This window comes from Anguilla rostrata, chromosome 6, assembly GCF_018555375.3.
Source record: "Anguilla rostrata isolate EN2019 chromosome 6, ASM1855537v3, whole genome shotgun sequence".
Lineage (NCBI taxonomy): Eukaryota > Metazoa > Chordata > Actinopteri > Anguilliformes > Anguillidae > Anguilla > Anguilla rostrata.
Window position 1 is genome coordinate 55,315,467 of NC_057938.1, and position 24,827 is coordinate 55,340,293.

General features: G+C 47.4%; 1 protein-coding gene across 1 annotated transcript; it reads left to right on the top strand.

Annotated features, from left to right (window-relative positions):
- The first annotated feature begins 3,582 nt into the window (after positions 1–3,582).
- Positions 3,583–21,056, top strand: LOC135257689 (ras-related protein Rab-10). Its single transcript, XM_064340704.1, has 6 exons — positions 3,583–4,278; positions 17,490–17,550; positions 17,804–17,942; positions 18,084–18,173; positions 19,305–19,406; positions 19,792–21,056. Exons 1-6 carry the CDS (start codon positions 4,152–4,154, stop codon positions 19,876–19,878), a joined length of 606 nt encoding a protein of 201 aa, XP_064196774.1. The 5' UTR covers positions 3,583–4,151; the 3' UTR covers positions 19,879–21,056.
- The last annotated feature ends 3,771 nt before the right edge of the window (positions 21,057–24,827 follow it).

Sequence of the window (24,827 nt, forward strand, 5' to 3'; positions counted from 1 at the left end):
GAAGCATTTCCCCAAAACCTCTGTAGTTTGTGAAGCGGAAACGTGCATCGGTGAAACGGAGACTTGCGCTGGTAATATGATCACTTGATAATCAAGCCGGAGAAAAACTGTATCAGTGTTAAGCCTGGCCCTATTTGAAGAGAATGGATCTAATGAAAGCTACACCGCTTCACGGGTTTCCCATTGTAATCACAAATAGGTCGCCGAAAGGCTATCGTCTGTTAGAAAAACATCTCCATTCCAAAAAACAGAAGTGAATCATTCACACTTTTTAAAATCTAAATACGCGTTTCTACATTTTCACTAAGTGAATCGAGTATGTCCATATCAGCAACACCAGGTTCTCAACTACATAAGTGTCTGCTTACTGCGGGCTTAGGGACTTTGCAGAAGATGTATTTTGCGATTACATCTGAAGACACATTCAGGTTCTTTTTGTGGTCAGTCTCCATTTGAGTAAGCAGGTCAAGAGGAAAATGGGATGTGTTTCACTTCTAATAATGAAAATGCAAGTGCCGTGGAAAGGTCAGTTCAAATGAAAGGCTTTTCACCAGGGTCCTATTTTCCATATATGAGTTCATCACGAGTCTAACGCTCTGCGGTCGTCCAGTGATTCTATTTTTATTTACTCTGCGTACGGCCAACTACAGAAAGTACGGCAGCAGAAAAAAGGCACTAGAAAAGGTACACTAGATTCTGGCACAGAATCTTGGAATCCTTTTTAAAAAAAAACACACAACACTTATACACACACTAAAACACACACAGTTTTGTTTTGTTTCACATTTGTTGCGTTACAACCTTAACACACACACACACAAAGATTAACGTCACAGCTTCCATTGCTTCGTGTGTCGCAGTGAAACTGCTCGTTCCCAGCGGCCTTTGCTCAAGGGCTGACTTCCTAAAACCATCGCCCCAACACGTCAAGCCCGAGAGGAAGGAAGCAGCCAAAAAAAATTTTTTTTTTTTTTTTTTTTACAAATTCCAAACAAAGCAATTCTTGAGCGCGTGAGTCACCACAGAGGTCACTCTGAGACGACAGGGAACAGCTCAGGCCTGTGAAATTCGGCCTGGCACACAGGGGACTGGCCACTGCGCGTTCTCACTGGATCCATTCCCTGGCCCTACACAGTCCGGGCAGATCTAATTTCATCACATGGCATCTTTGACTCAATTTCCCAGCATTCACGGTGCTGTCAAATGTGACGCATATGCTGCTGACCCATTGCTAGGGAGACAGTGCCAGGCATCTCATCATGTTGTGCAAATATGGGGGTACGTATTTACACAGGGCATAGGTACCCCTATACCATCTTACATCTACCCCATTTTGCCCCAGTCTCAATGGTCCCTAATTTACAAAGCTCAGCTTTGGCATTCAGAAGGCACATTTAGCCAAACTGTCTTACTGAAGTACCGCATTTAACATGGCTGGAAACCCACTATTCACACATCACTATGGCTAGGGATAAGTAGAGCTCAAATCAGATCAGTGCTTTTGCAGAGATGCATGCCACAAGACCTTGAAAAACAAAGAGAAAGTAGGACTGGGTTTTTCAGCCAAATTATTATGATTAGACTATATGAAAAGTAAATAAATAATTTTTTAAAAGAAAATAATAAAATAGAAATTATTATTAGCTACTTTCATAACCATTTCAGCTGGGTGTTTGCCTAAGAGACTGATTAAATGCTTCGACTGGAGATTATTACAGGTCCCACCTGAGGTCCAGATTTGCAGCCTTTAGGGTGTAAATCTAGATCTCAATCCTCTACTCAGATTTGCCCCATCAGCCAGTACCAGGCATTTTACAGCAATAATTTACACTGGTCACCACACCCTCTGTGTACACCGGACATTAAACACACAAGCCTTGTGATTTTCACGCCAGCAATGTCTCTCGTACAATTTGGCAAGAGACTTGCCTTGAATCGGTGTCAATTTAGAATATTTAATCTACAGTTTGTTTTTTTTTCTTCTTCTCCACATTCCGTGGTGGAATAGCAGAGTCATGTCTGTCTCTGTGGAGCAAATGAAAAACGGAGCGGGTTTCTCCAGGTCGAAAGCTTAAGTTGATAGAGGAAGGGATATGGCAAGCGATGACTCATCAGGTCGCGGATGTTGAAGGTACGATGTGCACTGCATGACTCATACGGTCCTATTAAAACCAGCAGTGGAGCCGGCTCAAAAAAAAAAAAAACTGTCGCGGCGCGACAACAATCACGAGACTCCTTCTGCAATCCAAGTGCGCGCCGAGGCAATCGATTCTTCAGGTTTACCGCTGGCTGACGTACACATCCACAGGAAGTCGTTTCATTTTCCTTTGTCGAAAAAGAACAAACGGTGGCACCCAACTTTATGATGCAAGATAAAATAATGACGTTTTTGGCTTTGGGCCTGCTAACTGAGTGAAAATGCAGCACTGTTTGTTGTCTGAACCTGCATGTATGAACTTATATAAGTTGCTCTGAAAAAGAGTGTCTGCAAGTGTGAATGTAGGACAAAACAGAGGAAGGAAAACTGCGTTAAACTGAAGTATAAACACAACCACTTACATGTTATCAGACATTACAATCCTGGGTGTTCATTAATGTGCCATATAGGTTGACTGAATTCAAACTAGCTTATTTAAGTCAGACATTCACTAAAGTATGTTGGTGGTACTTGTTTTATTGAGCGTTTCCTCTGCTTAATACATGCACAGATGTTATCAACTGTAACTTCTGTGCAACATTCTGAAACAATAACTCACAAAACGCCTCACAAATTCCACAAAATCGTACATGCTTTTAAAATTTAGAGAATTAGTTGCCATCCTGGTTCAAGAACAACCGATTCAATTGTTTAAATTGATTATGTAAGCCCTGTGGAAAAACTGGTGTTACGGAGGTCCCTACATAACATTTGGGTTGACAGCTGAGTTGAAGGCTTAAGTTGGTTGAAGGTTTACTTTTAGCTAGCAGATCTGGTGAATTCTGTTTTTTAAATTAATTTGTTTGACTTGGACCATTTATTTAAACACTTTTTTAATGATATCATCGGCCCTTAAATATCGGGCACCTGACCACAGAAGAGAGAGTATTGAGGCGAGGAGGATCCCTCTTGATTGTATTACAACAAAGCTCATATACAAGGGAACTTTGAGAAAGGACATCGGTAGTCAGCAGATCCTGTTGCTATTTCGCTCCATAATCTTGTATCAGAAATATAACATTAAATTGCTATGTCTGGGCCACGCCTGTACAATACATTACTGGTGACATCACCAGTTTGACTCACATTTTGGCTTGAAATAACACGCCCCGTAAGTGCATAAGCCTCATGAGAAATGGCAGCCATTTTGGCTCCAGCGGGCGAGATATGTGAAAGTCGCGGATGCTCGCGCAACGAGAGCCAACATGTCAGAAATGCTCGTTCAGTAACATTTGCCCTTTCCACAACTCAGCGGCAGAAACGCCTACTCGCCCCTTGAATCTCGAATCTCTCGAATCACAATCTGAATTTATTTTGAGAAGCACGGCGAAAACTCCAATCCCCGAGAAAAAGGCGAGGCAATGGGCGGAAACGAGGCGTGCCACAATAACTAGGGTGTCGCCTTGGGGGCTGTATTCGAAGGCGACGGCGGTCGTCTGTGGTTCAGTGTGAAAATATTTTTTGTAAATAAAAAGGGCAATCATAAGGTCGTTAATTATTATACACTCATACTTTTGTAAGATATTTTATTCTTCCGGATCCCGCGCCTAGAAAGGGTTGGCATGAGGGGGTATGCCAAGAATTTGAATCAGCTTGCTGGTAGTTTGAAGAAAGAGTAAAGTCGGACTGAGAGGGGAGCCATTTTGTCCCGACTGTGTGGGAGAAAGAAAAGAGTGGAAAAGGGAAATAAATCGGGTGGAGAAACACAGCAAGAAACCCTCTTATTGTGAAGAGGATTGTTAAAAATTGGGAAGACACATACGCTGTACAGCCTGCTAGCCATCGCGTGGCATTTATCGTAAACAAAAACCACGTAGCATAGTTGGCTAACGTTAGCAGAATTGGCTATCTGTTTTTAATAAGCGATCCCTTTTTTATTGGATAGCTGATCTGCAGTTAGGTTGGTTTTTATTTCTTTCGATTCCTCCACTGGCTTGAGAACACAGCACGCTAAATGGCGAAAAAGACGTACGACCTTCTGTTTAAACTCCTCCTGATCGGAGACTCTGGTGTGGGAAAGACCTGTGTGCTGTTCCGCTTCTCCGACGACGCCTTCAACACCACATTCATCTCCACTATAGGTGAGACACTGTGCACCACACTTGTCAGTTTTTATCTTAACGTTAGTTCACTAAGATACCTAGTTTCCCATCTTGCCGATTTTCTGACGATAGCAGTCCAGATAGTTGTCCAGCCTTGTCACTAATGCTAACTACACCACCAGCCCTCAGTAATGTCGGCTAGTTAGCGAGCTAGCCCGCTGTACATGCACGTCAAGCAGCCGCCGTTGCAAAATATCTGTATTTTTCTATTCGATTATTAAATAACGTTATGTGCCGGTTTGACGTGATGTGGTGACAGGGTTGTTGACGACAGGAAAGATGCAGCCAACCTTACTGTTAAAGTAAGGATATTGACTTTAGCAACTAGCTAGCTAGCCGGCTTGCTGGCCCGATTGCTGAAAACCGGCTTTGTGTGGACTAATTATCACTAGCATGCTTGCTAACGGTAGCGGGTGAAATGAATCCAGCGAGGTTCTTAAACGGGGAGGCCTGACTAACTGACTATCAGAATGCACTTTGCCTGCCTGCTAACATCATATAATTTTGGTTTATGCGCTTATTTTCTTGCATTCGTATTTGTCCGGGGCGTCTTATGTTGCTAGCCGGATAGCTCTCCAGACAGGCCAATAGTTTTATTAATAAATATTTTTTAGAATTGTCTGTCTTGCTATCTTGCCATCTCGCTAAAGGCTAACGTTACTCCACCAGTGCCCCACCTTGAAATTTAGAACAGAAACCTGTTTCGCTTGATAGCTGCAGCTCCGGCTCCAGATCTGGTTCTTAGTTTATGCATCCCTGTATTGGCAATACAGACATTTTGGAATCTAGCAAGCTGTCTTTGTGCGTAGTTGCGTGGTTCGTGACTTTTGCTTAACACAGAAATGTTCGGGGAGAGGTTCATTGAGTGTATGGCTGCTTGTATCATATTACTGCAAGTAAACGTCCCCTTTTTGGGCGTATTTCTTCGGTTCTTTCTCATTTTCGGTTAAAGCGTGAATCGGAAACTAAAGCTTTAAATAGGCTGGTGCTCCTCCTGTTTATATTACTCATCAGTTTGTATGCTCTAAAGGAACAGGAGATATTTGTCTTCGATCATTTGTGCTTGAAGGCGTTTTTAAACTCCGTGCGCTTTTGGCAGTATTATCAAACCTCTCTCGGCAGTTTTGAAGCTTCTGTTTACCTTGGTTCTGTGAAGAAGTTGCCTGTCTGGGCAGGTCTTCTGCTCTCCCTCTTGGCCTGTGTTTTATAAAATGAGTGTGTTGACCATTGCCGGTGCCATTCTGGTAAGTGGTTTATTGCATATGGCCTGTTGAAATGACTGTTATTTGCGGTGTTTTTCTCGGCAAACGCCGGTAACCAGGGCAACTTTCATAGCTTACGTTTTTTTTTTATACATGTGATTCCGTTGTGCAGCTGGAAATTTACGCCGTGGTTGAACGGTCTGTTCTCTCTACATTTAACACTGAACCTGATGGCCCTGTCAGTCACACGACCCTTTTCTTTACTGCCGAGCCCCAGGTTGCAGTATGTTCACAAATTATACATTAACCTCTATACTGATTTTCTTAGACTGAACGGAAGTAACGCCGAATTGAAAACACGAGTGATCGGTTTGGCTGAGGCCCGGTTGCATCGAGGAACGTCGTGATCCTTTGGCATCGTTCAGCGAACAGTTCTTGCCTGACGCCGGGAGCAAAAAGCGTTCCTTACGTCACCAGCCGCGTTTCTGAAGTCGGAGGATTAGAATTTGCATGTAAATCTTCCGTTTATGAAACGGTGCATTTGCTCGTAAGCCTCAATTTCACGTGAGAGTTTTAGTTTGCCAGCATTCATAAGAGGTGTGAAACTACGCTTATTCAGTAGCATTGCAACGTAGTTGCCAATACCAGCTGTTGTCATTAAAATTCTGACAATATCTGTTGTTGCACTGCTACTAAAATGACAATGGTAGTTGTATTCTGTTTTTAAATAACAGAAACATATTATTATAATGTTTACGTTAGAAATGGCCTCACCAGTAGTGGCATGTGTATGTGTTAATGTTGTTTGCTTTATAAATGCACAGGACTGTGATATAATTTGATGGCACTCTGTGTTGTATACGAAAGTACAGCCAGCTCATTGCCAGGAGAGGTTTGGTAGCAGCACGTAGAAAGTCTGGGAGAAGAGCTTATTAAAATCTGCTCAAACTTGCCGGTTCATGACTGCATGAGTTTGTAGTCTGTAGTGCTGTAGACAGTGCAGGTTTTTTTTATTAAAGCTGTATCGACCGCTGGGATCTGGAAGGGAAGGCACTGGACTGTGATACCTTTCCGCACCTGAGTCTGAGTCTTACAGGCATTAATTTGTTCAGAGCGTTACGTTGTCTCACCGCCCCCCTCGGTCGAGGACTTGTGCTTAGGATCTTGTGGGCGATTCGGGGGCAAACGGCCAGATCAAACGGCCCTGCCCTTGTGTTTGACTCTTTAAATCTGTCTCCACGGAGAGAAGCGAAGAGACAACAGGCACAGATGGGATTCTGGGAACTGGGTTCTCCTTTTTTTTTTTTCGACTAAGGAAATGAACTTGAGTAACTGGCCGGGGGTGCGCATGACTGGGAGTTTCCAGATTTGTTTACACCCAGCTCTTCGCAATAAGATGCTATTGATGATGTAGTGCTGTCCTGGCCACTTGAGATGCAGGAGGGTGGCCAGAAAACTCACCAAAACCCCCTGTGGGAGGGGAGGGAAAAAACGGCACTTCAATTTGGGAACAACTGCAGCAGCCAGCGATTCTGTTGCGAGTTGCTGTGTTGAGCTCAGAGTTACTGTGTTGAGCTCACTTGACATAATTGTTTCAGGGCGAACGTTTAATCTTCCGCTGTTCTCTCTCCAGCCACCGTTCTACAGGGGGCTTTTTTTAATGTCAGCTTACTTGGGCCACTAGGCCCCGTAAGTTTGGACCGGACCACTGTCGCGGTTGCCAGGTTGTGCGGTTCTGCGTCGTTCAAAAAGTGACCACATTAGCTTTATGATGTAATGAGAGAAAGCTGACACAGAAAAGCCAGCAGAACTGGCAGAAACGGGTTTGGTTTTTTTCTTCTATTTTTTTCTTCTTTAACAGTCTGAGGTTTGTTAGAGCTGGGATCAAAGTGTACATGCGTCACATGTAACGCGAAGTCTCGTCTCACAGCAGGTGATTTTTCTGCAGGGCACGTCCCTGTGCATTAGCTTACAGAGTGACAGCGCCTGGAATCTGCACAGCAAAAAGAATAACTCAACCCGCCAGTTAGCAGGGCAGCCTGACACTGTACAGGCCATGATTGAGTGTTGGAACATGATTGAGTGTTGGTTACCTTCTCAAACTCTTTCGGGAGTTTGAGAAGGTAACTTTCGCCCCCTGTAGTGGAGTCCTTAGCGTGTTGCAGGGGCGCGTGTGGTTTTTGAGCTTTAAATAAGACTGAAAGGGAAGAGTACTGGGATATGGTGCAGGCTCGCCATGGGGCAGTATTTTGGGGGGGTTTTTTTTGGGGGGGGCGGGGTGTACTCCCGGCGGTTCTCGTTTGACCGTTGACAGGGCAGTGACGCCGCCGCCACCACCAGCGTGCGCACAGAGGCGGTCTCCGAGCTCAGAGTCTTAAAATACATGACCCGGAAACTTCTCTGTCCGCTGTCCTCTCCTGCTGCAGCACTCTGCGGGAAAGAGCCCGGTCACTCTCCGCTCCTAAAGAGAGGCAGCGTGATCACTGGAGAGCAGAGGTTCTCACAAATATTACACCTTACATGACTGTTACGCAGAAGCATCATAAACAGGGAATTGTACAGCCAGATGTACCATTGAGCTGAATGAAGAGAATTAAACACAAATTCTTCAGGCATGTCAATTACAATCCAAAGGCAAAACAACATTAAAAAATATCTGATAACAGAGGGAGGAATGATCACCTAAATCCAGTGGCCTGTGTGTGAGAGTGAGTGAGAGAGTAGTGTGTGAGTGAGAGAGCTTGTGTGTGTGTGTGTGTGTTTGAGGTCAACATTTCTGCCGGCCTGAAATAAGTTGTAATTCTAAAGTTGTAATGTTTGGGGTTGTTTTAAGCTGTTACCACAGATTACTCTCTTGCTCAAGTCTCCTTCCCTTTAACATGACGGGTTGAGGTCGACGCAGCCTGCTTTGTGTTTGTAATAAATAGGCTAAATGTCACCCTGTCGCCCAATTTCTATTAGTGGAAACAGCAGAACTGCTGACGTTCCAGAGCTGTGACTGTTTCCTTGTGTGCTCTTATGAGTGGTGTGATCGCCATCTACTGGTAACGCTGGTGTACTGCTGTCACTTGTGGGGAGCAGCCGTTATAACGGTGATTGCGAGAAGGGAGGTTGACCGTCTTTTTTGGGGCCTATGCAGAAAATAAATGGACTATGGTAATAAAAACAAGTGTTAAACTATATGTTAGAGGTTTTGCTCAGTTTTGCGCATAACAAAACTGTGGGTAATTAATGTTTACACGGTTCAGTGTTGATTTGAATGTAAGTCAAGTTCATTTTGTTGCCGAAGTTGCGGTGCACGTTCACGTTCTATAATTATTTGATCATAATTGGCAGCTATGTTTCTGTCAGTTATTGGTTGCTTCAGCAATATTCCTGTTCAAGTAAAACCTTGTAGCTGAAGAGAATGCTGGGTGTTGTGGTCCAATGCAGGGCTTATAAATGCCTGAAAAGCAGCATTGCACAGTATTTGGTCATTTTGATCATTTTTTTGGATAAATTATGTACTTCTCTACTGTAAGTGTGAATGTTCTCTTTGGAAAGGAAGCTCTTAATGTGGAAATGGTATGAAACGGACTGCAGCGTTTCTGTGAGGTGATTGCAAACATTAGGCTCCTGTTCACATTTTGATTGTGTTGGTTTTGGGGGTGTGTTATTTTGTTGGGGGGGTGGGGGGGGGTGTGGATAGAAGCACAATGCACAAATGCGTCAAGAGGAAATGTTATCCCATAAAACAATTAATTATTAAAGTGGATAAGATGGCGGAAACAGTTTGGCTTGCCCCCTGGCCTTGCCTGGCTGAGCTTCTCCTCGGGGTGGGGGGTCACAGTGGGTCCCCCCCTCTCCCCTTTCCCCCAGCCCTAATTTAAGATACGTTCAACGGACATTGAAATGTGACCCTGGAGCCTAGTTTCACGCATTTGTGCGCTCATCCAAAGTTTAGAAGGTAGCTGTCATATGACTGCGTTATGAGGTCAGACCAGAGAGGGCGGGACTCACAGTCCACTGCTGGAATGAAGGGGGCCCCTGAGGACAGATGCATTCTGGGATTGGCCGGGAGGACTGGACACGTAGAGTAATTAACATCTGGGGTGCCTTACCAGGAATCCTTCTGGTGGAATCGGAGGCCCTGTGGAATGTTAAAAAGAGCAGGCCTGGCGGTTCTGCAGGACGAGCACACCAGACTAACGGCAAACTGGCCAGCAGTGGTGGGCAGAACGGTGGGCCTGTCCACAGAATTAAACGGGGAAAAAAACAGAATTAAAAAATTTTCTCATGAAATCTGACAGACTATCAGACTGTCAATACAGTGCGTCAAGTTTTGTATCGTTTTGGCGGACTGATTGAGGTGTGATGGTTTTTATTAGCGGGCTGCGTCCCGGCTGCGGGTTTGGCTCCGGGACGTTTCGGTGCGGATCGTACCGTTTTGCGAGCCGCCTCCCACGGTTCCTCGGCTGCTGTGCGAGCCCCTGCCGACGGGTGTTGCGAAACGCAAACTCGTCCGACTCGTTTAAAATGGAATCTGTGAAAAAAATAATAAACCTGCAAGCTTTGGGTGTTAGGTAAGCATTCGCCAGAGCGATGATTAATTGTACGGCCTGTGTAGTGTTTAGGCGCTTTTCCACCGCATGGTACCGGCTCGACTCGACTCTACTAAACTTTTTTGGTTTTCCATCGGGCAAAAGTTGTGGATAGTACCTGGTACTTTTTTTGGTATCACCTCTGTGACAAACAGCCACATACCGAGAATCAAGAACACTATCCCTCCGATATCCTTAACCCTACATTGTAGGGTTTAATAACACACTCTGGCCAAGTTGGTACTCACAGTATCAGTGTTTATAACACACTCTGGCCAGGTTGATGCTCACAGTGTAGTGTGTATAACACACTCTGGCCAGGTTAATACTCACAGTGTAGTGTGTATAACACACTCTGGCCAGGTTGGTACTCACAGTGTAGTGTGTATAACACACTCTGGCCAGCTTGGTACTCACAGTGTAGTGTGTATAAGACACTCTGGCCAGGTTGGTACTCACAGTGTAGTGTGTATAACACACTCTGGCCAGCTTGGCACTCACAGTGTAGTGTGTATAAGACACTCTGGCCAGGTTGGTACTCACAGTGTAGTGTGTATAACACACTCTGGCCAGGTTGGTACTCACAGTGTAGTCTCTTATAACACACTCTGGCCAGGTTGGTACTCACATTGTAGTGTGTATAACACACTCTGGCCAGGTTGGTACTCACAGTATCAGTGTGTATAACACACTCTGGCCAGGTTGGTACTCACAGTGTTAGTGTTTATAACACACTCTGGCCAGGTTGGTACTCACAGTGTGGTGTGTATAACACACTCTGGCCAGGTTGGTACTCACAGTGTTAGTGTTTATAACACACTCTGGCCAGGTTGGTACTCACAGTGTTAGTGTTTATAACACACTCTGGCCAGGTTGGTACTCACAGTGTTAGTGTTTATAACACACTCTGGCCAGGTTGGTACTCACAGTGTTAGTGTTTATAACACACTCTGGCCAGGTTGGTACTCACAGTATCAGTGTGTATAACACACTCTGGCCAGGTTGGTACTCACAGTGTTAGTGTTTATAACACACTCTGGCCAGGTTGATGCTCACAGTGTAGTGTGTATAACACACTCTGGCCAGATTAATACTCACAGTGTAACCTTTATAACACTCTTTCGTTTCCCCCCCCCCCCCCCCTTTGCTTTCTGATCGTGTGCAGAAAGCGGTCGTCAGAGCTGCAGGAATGCGGATATTTGAGGAATGCGCTGTGGGGCTCACGGCCGTAAATCTAACGCCACGCGGAACCGCCGGGCGGCGCGTGAAGGAACATGCAGAGAAAAAAAACAAATCGCGTTCAAACCGAACTGTTTAGGGAACCGCAAACGAACAAAAATATTTCATGATTTTTTTTTTTTACGGGTTTGAGTGAGAAGTGAATGAATTTCATCGCTAGTCGCTTGAAAGCGCGTGTAATCCCGTGCAGTGTGCACACGTGACCTTCAGCGCTACACGCTACAGCACTAGGGCTCGCTTTCATGTTGGAATGTTTCCTGTAAGTACGAAGCGCGTATGGCAGGGGAGCAGCGTTGTTTTTTTTTTTTAAAACCGAAGAACAGATTACATCGCCTGGCTGTTACATCGCGTGCTTTTATGACTCGTTTCGAGAAGAACGCTCATCATTTCACGACTGGTAATTAACTGAGAAAGACAGTACACTGGAGGATGTCCATGGGCATTTTAAGTCAGTGTGATTAAAAAGCAAAATTAGTCATGATGACTATTTCACCTTTTTACGTAGAGGCTGTCCCTCTGACCAATGGCTGAGCAGGACTGGTGTTTCCATGGTACCGGTGGTGAGGAGTATAATTCCCCTGTCATTTTCACTAATGTCAGGCTGCCGGTCGATACAACGTGACAGCAGTTTATGCTTTTCCCCGGCTGTGAGCATTCAAAGAAATTAAACACCGTGCTAACTGGATTTGTGCTCAACGGCGTGTGAGAAGAGTGGCTATGGACTGTCATCGTGCCGTTTGCTGTGTCTCGAAAGTCAGCGCTAACACGGTTAGCACGGCTAGCCTTTCAGGCCCGTGTGGATAAAGCCGTTTGTTCTGCTGCCTCTCTGTTGCATTCCCGTTTTATTTTTTTATTTTTTTTGGGAAAAGTTGGGAATGACGTGCTGATTCCCGGGAAGCTCGGCCGCGTTGAGGCTCCAGGCCCGGGTCTGAACGCTGAACCCGCGTGTGGAGAGGTTCCCAGAGCTCGTGAGGCGAGCGGTGTTTGCAGCGAGAGGACCGGTCTCATCTCGGTGTGTGTGCGTTAGTCATGAAGAGGCCCGCTGCTCCAGGGAATCCTGGAAGGAATACTCGGAATGTCGCACTGAGGAGGGGAGGATTGTGGGCAGCAGAACACCTGGTTTAACTCGACGGCTTTCATTTGCAACTGCTCCTTCTTTTTGTCGTTTTTTTTTTGGGGGGGTGCAGGATGTAGCTGAATTCAGTTAAATTTGATTTGTAAAGCACTTTTTAAAATCGATATGCCGTCGCAAAAAAGTTTGGCAGAAAACGAGAGAAAAGCAGCCCGTGAGGACTCGAAATCCTCCTGAAATCATCTTGGAATATTCCGCAAGCTTTTCCAGCTTTTCCTCGAGCGAGTCAAACATAGCGCCCGTCGTTGTGGACCGCCCTGTCCCTCTTGGCGGATTGGTATTCTGACGGGACCGTCCTCCTTTCTCTTGCCGTCCGGAGTACGTCACACCGCCATGTGTGTTGTTATGGAAACGCACTGCTGCAATAATAATGACTCGTTCGTTCGTTCATTTTTTCATTTCCTCTTTTGGGAGGGGTGCGGATTGATAAATCCTTTCTTTTTTGCCCCGGTCTGTATGATTTGGGGAGGCCCTTTTTTGACGGACTGTTGGAGCGCGGTCGAGGCGACCGGACCCAAAGCACTGTGTGTTTTTAGCGCAACCATAAACCCTGAGTGGGTGTGTGTAGACACGCGTGTGGCGTGTGCGGTGGGGGGGGGGGGTGCGGTAGGCCGTCCCTGTAAGAAGACACCACAGGCGGAGGTGGGGAGGGCGGCAGCCTTCAGAAGAGGAAGGGCTGCTTCGTCAGCACCTACCCCCCCCACACTCACCCCACCCCCACTGCCCCCCCACCCCCCACCCTCTGTCCTCATTCCCTGAATGAACAGTCAGGAGAGGCTCAGGTTTCAGCACCCAGGCTTCCTGTGGAGTTCTGCCCCGGCTACGCCCCCACACCTCCACCCTCACCCCCACCCCTACCCACTCCTGCACCTCCACTCTCTTCCCCCACCCCAACCCACGCCCCCACCCACACCTGTACCTCCAGCCTCATCAACATCCCTCACGCTTACACCCACATCTCCACCCCAGCCTCCACAACCCAGCCCCAACCCAATGAAACGAGGGGACTTGCTGATTGGTCCAGTAGCAGAAGCATGTGACCTCGCAGTGCGCTGGTTAGCGGTCGGACGCTGCTTTCGCTTTGTTGGAGTTCCCCCCCAGTCGTGCGGTCAGCAGAACTGAGAGTGATGTCGAAATGGCCAGCGGTCCGCCTGTTCCCCGTTTATCGGAAACGCACGAGACTCTGAGTCACGCGATCTGCTCCTGCCATCTGCTCCTGCAATCCGCTCCTGGTGATCCGCTCTCTGCGATCCGCTCCTGGTGATCCGCTCCTGGTGATCCGCTCCTGTGATCCGCTCCTGCGATCCGCTCTCTGTGATCCGCTCCTGCGATCCGCTCCTGGGGATCCGCTCTCTGCGATCCACTCCTGGTGATCCGCTCTCTGCGATCCGCTTCTGGTGATCCACTCTCTGCAATCCGCTCCTGCGATCCGCTCCTGGTGATCCGCTCTCTGCGATCCGCTCCTGCGATCCGCTCCTGGTGATCCGCTCCTGCGATCTGCTCCTGGTGATCTGCTCCTGGTGATCCGCTCCTGGTGATCTGCTCTCTGCAATCCGCTCCTGGTGATCAGCTCTCTGTGATCCGCTCCTGGTGATCTGCTCTCTGCGATCCGCTCCTGGTGATCTGCTCTCTGCGATCCTCTCTCTGCGATCCGCTCCTGGTTTTCTCTCCGGCGCCCATCCCCATGATGTCATTCGGGACTCGCCTAGTCGGGCATGAACTAGAATGGCCTGCCCCTCCCTGGCAGGGGAGCCTCCCGTCTGATTGGACAGCCTCGGGTCTGGGAGTGGCCTTCGTTACTCAGGCCAACGTGGCGTGCCGCCCGCCATGTCACCGTGGCGACAGTGTGTATCCTATCAGGTTGCAGCCTGTATCCAAGTCGGATCAAATCAAATTTTCTTTGTATAACACATTTCACAAAACATTTGTCATGGTACATTGTCATTGTCCCGGTTTGGCCAATCGCTGCAGTCCCCTGACCCCCCCCCCCCCCCATAAAAGCCTGCTGACAGCCAGGGAGAAACTCCCCGGGTGGAGTTCATTAGGATGAAAGCTCGTTAGGAACCAGACTTGTTAGGGGGGGCTTCCGGATGGGGTGCCTGGTTGGTGCTCAGAGATGGAGGGGTGTAGGACTGGTTGAGTTTGGGGTCCTGTCGTGGGAACAGATCCATTTTTTGACTCACTAATTCAGAGGTCCTTCCTGTGACTCACCTGACGCACAGGTGCGATCGCGTGCTCCGCTGCCTGTACGGGGAGGACGCACAGCCGAAAACGGACACACTTCCTGCTGCGTGCGGCTTGTGTCAGCGTCGGAAACGGCCATGTTTTTGTGCACGGTGTTCTTGACGCTCGGTGGAAATTGCCAGGCACGGCCGTCCACGTCTCAGGACACGCCGTGAAGTTCCAGTGTGGGCGGAGTCCACAAATTCATCGGGGAATACCCGAGTCCAGAAATCCCCGATCACAGACGTGGCCCGGGAGTGTGCGGAAATTTAGGTGTTGACACGGGTGGAAACTCCCGCGCACGATCGACACGCCCCCAAAATTCACTGAAATTTGACAGGTCGGATGTCTTCCAGAAACCACGTCTTTCATCCAGCGTTCGCTGCTCGACACAAGGCACCGTTTGCAGAGCGCTTGCTCGGGAGTTTGACCCAGTTATTTGCAATGCAAATGTGATCCATACTCACAGCAGACTCCGTACACACAGAGCTGCAGCTGGTGGGAATTTTCACTTCGCTAGGTTTAATGTGGCAGGACAGGTGAGCACCTGTGAGTGATTCTTCTTTGCTCACCTGTGCCGTACAGGTGAGAACCTGTGAGTGATTCTTCTTTGCTCACCTGTGCTGTACAGGTGAGCACCTGTGGGTGATGCTTTTTTGCTCACCTGTGCAGGATCGCTGTGGCTGAGAGCGCTGTTATCTGTGGCCTTCATGCTTCGCTTCAGCCAATCGCCAACTTTGCACACCGTTACCCCGGCAACAGTGGATGCGGTGCTCTGGACCTCCGATGGCACGCATGAGCGCGTCTGCCCTGGACCGCTGCGACACGGCCCGTTCAGAGTGGTGAATGTGGACTGCGGAGTTCAGTAGATTAAGTGTTCGAAAAGAGGGCGTTCTGCCTGTCGAATGAGCCTGTAAGCAAGGGAGGCTTTCCCATCGCTGCCCCCTAGTGGGCAGAATGACTATCGCGTGCAGCAAATGTGCACTAAAGAAGGCCTATGTTACGAAACGATGACAGAGCGTCTCCTGTTCGCCCCTCTCCCCTCTCTCTCGGAGCGGGGGCCCAAATCTGAAGTGTCCCGGGTTCGGGGACCTGGCCACCCCCGAACCCCAGTTACACCCCCCCCCCCCCTCAACAGAGGGGTAATTTATCAGTTTCCCTCCAAAACCGAGGTCTCTCTGCGGTTCGATTGCTCCAACGTAGAGAAAGTCCCACGCTCTGTTTGACAGTTAATTTTTTTTTTTTTTAATGCTACATAACAGTGAATTCCATCAGCAGGCCTGTCTGCCCATAAATCAACCCAAAAAACAAAATAAAATAAACGGCTTTAGGGAAAATAAAAGCGTAGCATAAGCAGGGCATTGTTCGCTGGTGGTAAAGTGCAGTTCCCAGTTCCCGTCTCTCTTGTGTTTTGTTTTCTCTGCCATATCAATGCTGCTCTGTTGGCCTTTGTCTCCTCGGTGGAGCAAGCCAGTCCCGCAGTTAGGAGGATTCAGCTGGAGGCCCGGGGCGCTGGCTGTTCTGCGGGACGGGCGAGACCAGCGCAGACCTCTACGAGTGCATTTTGAACTCAGTCACTCAGTCGGAGGTGTTGGGGTTTAGGGGGTCCGGTGATGGCGGGACAAGAGTCTTGTGTGGAACGTTGGGATACGGGGATGTGAAAGAGTACAAGTGTACGGACAATGCCTCTGTGATAACTTGTCCTCCCTCCCCTGCCCTTTTTCTCTCTCTCTCCTCGTCTTTCTTCCCTCCCTCCTCTCCCTCCCTTCTCCCCCTCTCCCTCCCTCCTCTCTCCTCCCTCTCTTTCCTCCTCCCTCCTCTCTCTCCTCTCTCTCTCTCCCCTCCTCTCTCCTCTCCTCCCTCTCTCCCTCCTCCTCCCCTCCTCCCTCTCTCCCTCTCCCCTCCCTCCTCCCTCCCCCCTCCCCCCCCCCCCTTGTCCCTTGTTGATGTATTGTCGTGGGGGGGTAAATGAATGCAGCTCAATCTTGATTAAAGGCTGCAGCTGGCTGCCAGGGGCATCGGCGCAGCTCCTGAAGGATGCTGGGATACGTGCTGTGCCACCGTGCTGGCTCTGGCTGTCCTGACAATCGCTGCCCTGTCTACCAGCCCAGCTTCATCTGTCCCGGGACGTCCTGAATTAGGATGCCGGTCAATCACACCATCCGGCCCGAATGAGTGCAGCTGACGCCTGTGTGTGTGTGGGAGAGAGAGAGAGAGAGAGAGCCTATGTGTCTGTGTGTGTGTGTGAGAGAGAGAGAGAGAGCCTGTGTGTCTGTGTGTGTGTGGGGGAGAGCCTGTGTGTGTGTCTGTGTGTGTGTGGGAGAGAGCCTGTGTGTGTGTATGTGTGTGTGTGTGTGTGTGAGAGCGAGAGCGAGTGTGTGTGCGCGCGTGTGCATGTGCGTGTAGCAGCAAATTGCGATTTCTGAAATGCTAGAATTGGTTGTCACAGGCTGGTGCTGTTAAAAATATGGATGTTTTACACGCTGATAAGAAATGTGAAGCAGTGCTGTGGGGGCTGGGGGGGGCTGTGGGGGCTGGGGGGGGGCTGTGGGGGCTGGGGAGCTGGAGGTGGGGGTGGGCTGGAGGCCATTACTGTTATTTATAGAGACTACACTTTCAGCTCTGGCGAGTTTTTAATTATGTCACCAGCAGCGGAACTTCTCACCTGCAGAACTGGATCACATGTTCCGCCACGACTCCCAGACCCCTGAACTCCCGCTCACCTGGGGCTAACAACATATCAAATAAATACTAAAATAACAGACTACGTTCTTGCTTCTTAAACTTCTTGTGGTCCCTCTTGTGTTTTTGCAGGAATTGATTTCAAGATCAAAACCGTTGAATTACAAGGAAAGAAGATAAAACTACAGATATGGTGAGTGTTTAATTACCTTTTTTGGGTCGCTGGGGCTGGGGGTGATGATGTCATTTTAGCTCACAGAACTCCACCTGTCTTCTGCCAAGACAAACTGCCGCTGCGTCCGGCTCATTTAAACACTGGCTCCCCCTGGTGGACGCCGGACGGTAGTGCAGCTCCTCTGGCAGGGTCAATGGTGCTGACGGTGGTAATCCCAGTGTTGGCGGGCGAAGGATGTGAGCTGACCGGGCGTTTGGTTTTTCGGCTGCAGGGACACCGCCGGACAGGAGCGCTTTCACACCATCACCACCTCCTACTACAGAGGGGCCATGGGCATCATGCTGGTCTACGACATCACCAACGGCAAGAGCTTCGAGAACATCAGCAAGTGGCTGAGGAACATAGACGAGGTGAGAGAGGACCCCCCCGTGCTGCTGTACATGCTGACTGATACAGTGTCCTTTTGTTAGTACTGACAGGAACTCCCTTCGGGGAGAGCAGGAAGTAAGGAGGTCATCTCTTGAGTGATTAACAGATCTCTGGTTTCTCAGCACGCAAACGAGGATGTGGAGAGGATGCTGCTAGGCAACAAGTGTGACATGGAGGACAAGAGGGTGGTTCCGAAGGCAAAGGGAGAACAGGTCAGCTTCTTCTCTCTTTCTCGTGTCGTTTTACCGTCATGTCCCCTTCAGGAAGCTGTTCTGCGGGGAATACTGAGACACCCCCACTGTGGCCGGATCTTCTGTGACTTACAGTGGCTGGTTACACACGGACCTTCCTGTTCTTTACATGCGGTGCCGTTTCAGGTTATCCTTGTGTGGAAGGTACAATAACAGTTCACTACAACCTACAGCCTCTTGAGTTAGAAGTAAATGGACTACATTTATATAGCGCTTTTATCCAAAGCGCTTTATAATTGATGCCTCTCATTCACCCATTCACACACACGCTCACACACCAACGGCGAAAGGCTGCCATGCAAGGTACCAATCAGCTCGTTGGGAGCAGTTAGAGGTTAGGTGTCTTGCTCAGGGACACTTCGACACGCCCAGGGCGGGGGATCGAACCGGCAACCCTGCCAGGTAACCGCTCTTACCTCCTGAGCTACGTCGCCCCCTAGATTCCCTGACCGGTACGCCACACGGCCGGCCACCGCTGCCTGAGCATGTAAATGGTAAATAGATGGTAAATGGACTGCATTTATATAGCGCTTTTATCCAAAGCGCTTTACAATTGATGCCTCTCATTCGCCAGAGCAGTTGGGGGTTAGGGGTCTTGCTCAAGGACACTTCGACACGCCCAGGGCGGGGTTTGAACCGGCAACCCTCCGACTGCCAGACAATCGGTCTTACCTCCTGAGCTATGTTGCCCCCATGTCAGCTGATATAAACACATGAAACCGCGCTGAAGTGCCGGGTCTGATTCACCTCTCTCCTCCACAGTAAATCCAGAAAGGGCCGTCAGCTGACCCGGCGTGTGGTCGTTGCTCAAGGTCCTGAGCGGGTCGTCTTACATCAACACCACACTCCCGCTGACCGTGGGCCAGACCGGTGTTCTGTGCGCCTGTAGTTTTATGTTCGCTGTCTGCTTTTTAAATCGAGAGTTTCGCAACAGTCGGCACTTCGCCAGAGATCACGGTCTTCTGTGTGACCCCCCCCCGCTGGTCCCTGTGCCAGAACGGGCACGATCGGGGTTGGCCAATGAACCGACCGGCACCGCGGTATCCGACGGCGACCGCCGGTAATCTCCTCCCCTTTGCTCCGCCTCCCCAGATCGCGAGAGAACACGGCATTAGGTTTTTCGAGACGAGCGCCAAGGCGAACATCAGCATCGAGAAGGCCTTCCTCACGTTAGCAGAAGACATCCTTAGAAAGGTGGGTCCCCCTTCACTACCCCCCCCCCCACCCTCTCCGTTTACACCTGTACTGATGATTTACTGAGCTGAGCTGATCACCTCTTACATGACGTTCTCTGATGAACACTTAACGTGTCTCCTTGTGTAGCTCTGCTTTTTAAAAGCTTTATGAAGTTGGCATTTATAAAAGCTGACATGGTTGTTGTTGTTCCTGAAGGATGGAACTTATCTGATACAGTTTTAGAGTAGCATGCTTAGATCTAAGTTTACTGATATTGCTCTTCTTTTTTTCTTTCTCTCCCCTCTCCCTCTCCGTCGCCCCCCCTCCCTCCCTCTCTCGCCCCTCCCTCACTCCGTCCCCCCCTTCCCTCCCCCCTCCCTCTCTGTCGCCCCCCCCCCCACAGACGCCAGTGAAAGAGCCCAACAGTGAGAATGTAGATATCAGCAGTGGGAGTGGAGTCACAGGGTGGAAGAGCAAGTGCTGCAGCTGAACGCCTTTCCGTCTGTTCCTCTCTCCATCCCTCCCTCCCTCCATCCCTCCATCATTCCTCCCTCAGTCATCACTCCCCGCCCTCTCACTCACTCACTCGTCTTTCATCCTCCTCTCCCTCCCTACGTCTCTCCCTCGCTCTTTGCTGTTCCGTGCCGTTTTCTGGAAATAAACCATTTCTGTCTGAAATTAACACCCCCCCTCTCTCTCTTCTCCCTCTCTCACCTTAACCCTTCTGTTCTTCCACCCATGACTGCTTTCTGACAGTATAATTATTTCAGAAATGTAAAGATAAAAAAGAGAAATCATATGTTTCTTGTCATTTATTTTAAAGTATACAAAAGAAGAAAAAAAACTGTCTCCAACTCACCACTACATTTTTTTTTTTTTTAATTGTTTGGGTTGTTATTTTAGCCAATATTCCTGATCAACCTCAACTCCATGTGGTTTAAAACCACCAAAACAAGTGGTCAGAATTAAAATGGGGTGTAGGGGGGGATATTATGAAAAACAAAACAAACAAAACAAAAAAAAAAAAGCCACCATGTGTAGAATTAACAATTTTGTACAATAGTGGGATTTCTGTTATGTATAACTGTATTTGGTCATTGCAATTTGTATACAAAGTGCGAAAGTGAGACGGAACATCGGTGTAGATCTTGCTCGAACTTTATTCTTTGGATTTATTTTGTCCTGTGCCTTACTTGCAGTTGAGAGAGCGTAACCATGGCGAGAGAGCCTGTAACTATGGCGAGAGAGCATGTAACCATGGCGAGAGAGCCACCTTTGTGGTGCATTGACAGTTAATAATTTGAGTTTAATGTTAAATTCTTATTGCTTCTCCATGACGGTGTCAATATGATTTAAACTTTTAAGAAAAGGAAGGGCGGAAACGTTTGAATTTCTTGTATTAGACCGAAGAGAATGTCGTTTTTTTTTGTTTTGTTTTTTTCTCAGTATGATTTATTTTACATTTTTTATTTTATTTTATCCTCCTTTACTTTTCCTGCATGCTAATTTCTTTGGTTTGGGAAAACTTTTTTGTAAGTTTACCAATTTGCTCTCGAGAAATAGCACTAATTTACTCAATGTCAGGGGGGTGGGGGGTAGTTTGAATAGTTCTCTTTGGAAATTCAAACAATTTTGCAGATCCATTAAAAAATAAGCTTGTTTAAGTTACCACTTGTGGTTTATCTTTTTATTATTTTAGAAAATATATATAATGGTACAGTATAAAAGTGACCTGGGGGGATTTGTATGTGGACGAGTGTGTGTCTCTGCTGGGTTCATATTTCTTTTATTATGAGAAATGGGTTTTTAATTTTTAATTTGAAATGCTGAGTAACAGAAGGATAATAATACACCCACACAACAGGTCCTCTGTTGCAGACTCTTTATGTTTGAACCTATATTTTGATTTTGGAAAGATAATGCATACAAATAAGAACATCCTGAAACTATGCTGAACGAAAATGATACACGGTGTGTGTGCGCGCGTTCATTTTGTGCAGTTGTTCGCATGTTTGGTTCCATGATTGATTTCTGTTTCATGTGTGACAGAACACTGCCTGCAGAAAGGATATGACATCAGGAGTGAAAATGGGAGGGCCATGGATTTGGGGGGGAGGGGGCACAGGCAGTAACATGTGCAACTTAACCGCTGTTCACTAATGAATGAGTCTGTTGGAGCAGCTGACATTCAGCTGCAGGTGAATTCTGTCCGTTTGTCTGTCTGCATGCGTGAGGGCGTGACTGACATCTGATCACCAACGGTGGACCCAAGGGTCAGTGGGATTTATTTATTTTTGTTCACTCTTTCCTGTTTTCACCAGTGCATGATGGGACATGATGTCACTTCCTGTAAGCGCGCACACTGCTTTGGCTTACGTACTGTGCCTGCTCTTCCTGTTATAACTCAGCTGTAAGGGTGCAGATACAGCGCTCAGGGTTGGGAGGGGTTAACCCTCTTTATTACACGGAAGCGTTAGATACTCCATACGGTTCTAAACGAGATGTAGAGACGCGGTTGTGCTCAGCGCTGCTCAACAATATCGCCATTCTGCTGGCTGGAGTCTGTTGGTTTCAGTTTTAAATGATATGACAAAAAAAGTCAAATAAACAGTATTTATAGGTGGTGTAGTGTTGTTGCGGTTTGGGTTTTGGGGAATACAATGCCTTGTGTAGGCTTATGAACACCTAATGTAGCGTAAGAATGAATGTGGAGGTGGAGTGGGAGATTGCATTTTCAGCCCTTTTCTGGCATCAATAAAAAATGACATTTGTATGGAAGTATTGCCTGTATGGATGGGTAACCGATCCACACATATGGAGATATGCCATTTGTTTTGGCAGTGAAAAGGTTGCCCACTTTGTATTGCCTCTTGCCCTGTGGGCTGATAACCATGCGGTCTGTATAAAAATCACTGGAGCTAAAAAAACAACATAAAACCTTGATCTCGTCGGCCCAGTATGGCATTTAGGTGCAGTCATTTACCAGCAGCCTCCAGCAACTGCTATATGACCTTTAAATTTAGATGGTTTATTTTTTTAAAAACCAACAGAACTTTGCAGGTTATGGCAGATTGTAGGAGTAGCACACACACACACACACACCCAACAGTCCCCCACCTCAGAGGTTTTAGGCCATGGTTTCTCCGGGAGCAAATTAACCCATAAATATAATTATCTTGTAATAACATTATAGGATTATTAAGAGAAAAAAAAAGATTATACTCAAGTTCGACTTTTTTTCTTTGAAGAAGGTGGGCACGATGGAGAGGTTGTTTGCAAATTTAGGACGGGGCAAGGAAGACCACGCAAGTTGTAGTATCTAACTCAAAACCCATAAAATGTAGCCGTTTGGTTTCCGTTGGAATTTAAAATGTCTCCAGCAGAGTGCGCCACATCTCTTTCGAGCGCGAGAATGCAACTGAACGGCTTCTGGGTTTCTTGCCTTCCATCCAAAGGAAAAAAAGCACCGCCTGACTTACTGCAATATCTTTCTTTGGTAAAACCGCATAATTACTCGATAGACGAGTTATGTCTACACTGATTTACTGATACATTTTAATTGCCGTATTGTATTTCGGATTGATTGAACTGTGCCTCAGAAAGAATGTTCTCCCCCTACTGGTCGTTTCGTTTAGGCCTACTCTGTTGAATTCTGTTCCACGTGTACAGGCCAGTGCTTGTGAAGGGCAGTCTGGTCCCTCTTTTGCAGACAGAACTACTAGTTACTCCGGGAGAACGGAGACAACTGGTCGTTAGGTGAACTACGATCTGACCCCACACCTACTAGTCTATTTCAATCACTAGTAACAATGTTGGACCTCCTGGCTCTCTTCATTTGAAAAATTAGTTGACGAAAAGTTAACGAAAATTTGCAAATTGGAAATCGGTTTTACACTATATTGGAAGCCACAATTATTTGCATTAACATGCGAATTTATCAAATGAAATGGGAGTTGGGTTAATGCCTATTTCGAAGCCGTCTGCTGGTCGCTGAGCGGAATGCGTGACGGTGGACAACTTGTGTTCCTGACGATAACTATTTCTTGTCAGTATTCATAGGAGCGCTCAAGAATAAGCTACAACTGCCGTCTAGTCCGGGTAGACATTCGTTTTTCGCCTGTACAGACAAACACTCCTCATATTCACAAAACGCCAGTTAACCGCAAAGTAGCCAGCACGCCCAATACTTGGAAACTATGGTAGGCTACGGCTTTAAACCACAATGATAATTACTGAATTCTTTTTACGCAACGGCATTTCTGCCATTCGTTGTAGCGGCGTATACCGTAACCTGTTGCCAAAGTGAACGCCCACGCTTCGACACCACAGTTAGTCATGTGAAATATTTCCGGGCGAAAAAACATCACCCCTGTTTAGTTGGTGTTGACAGCCAATCAGAAACACGGTCATGCAATTTAACTGCGAAGGGCAAAAGCGCATCATATTGTCCCTGGGAAGTCCCATGGCCTTCTCGCCTCTAATTGGCTGTCATATGAACACCCAAAGAACAGGGGTAGTGCACTAAATAACCCACCATCCACAAGGTTCGTTATTTGCACACAGACAGACACTCAAACAACGTGCCCACGTTGTGAGCTCGGTATAGCCTACGCCAACCCACGGAATTGTGTAAGATATACATGGGTTCAACTTCACCATCTCCCTAGGTTCTCCTTCCTAAAAAATGTGTCCTGACGGACTCCCAAGGGTCTTCTAAAAAAGATCAACCCGTAGAATTAATGTTTAGATTAAGTGTGGTCACGTGACGAGCGAAAAAAACAAACAAACGTCGCCTCCCGAACACTAGTTCGTTTCAGATCACTGAGCGAAATAGGGTGGCAAAGCATCCTCTTACAGGAAAAGGCAACCGTTTTTCTGCTCCCGTGTCTCAATTTTCATTTATTTATTTATTTAATTTTTTTGGCGCAGTTTGACCAGAATGTGCTTCACAGCAAAACCTTCCAGCGAGATTACAGTCATGCAGGCAAAGGAGTCTGCTTGCCAAAATTCGCAGGGTAAATGACATTGGTAAATCACGAGGTATGAAAAGCACACCGCTCTGAAGCAAGTGGGGCTATAAGCTGATGCTAACATTAACGTGCTCTGCTCGCGCCCCGTCTGCGCTGTCTTTTAGTTTCCATGATGCCGCAGACCACGAGCTTCATTCCGTTCGTTGTGTACAGTCGCGCGCTTGAATTATAGAATATATATTTAGAATACCGAATGCTAAATAAATGCAAGCGCGGGTGTCTGGGCGCATTTTGTTGGCTACATACAGGTGACATTGCTGCCTTTGTGTAGGATGAAGCTCAACCACCAACCAACATAATTGGCCAATAGGAAAATAATGTAAGTGATTTACACCCTGGGCATGCCTGTTCCATGGTAAAATAATATGAAATACGTTATATTAAACTACCAAGTATCTCCATGTCTAGT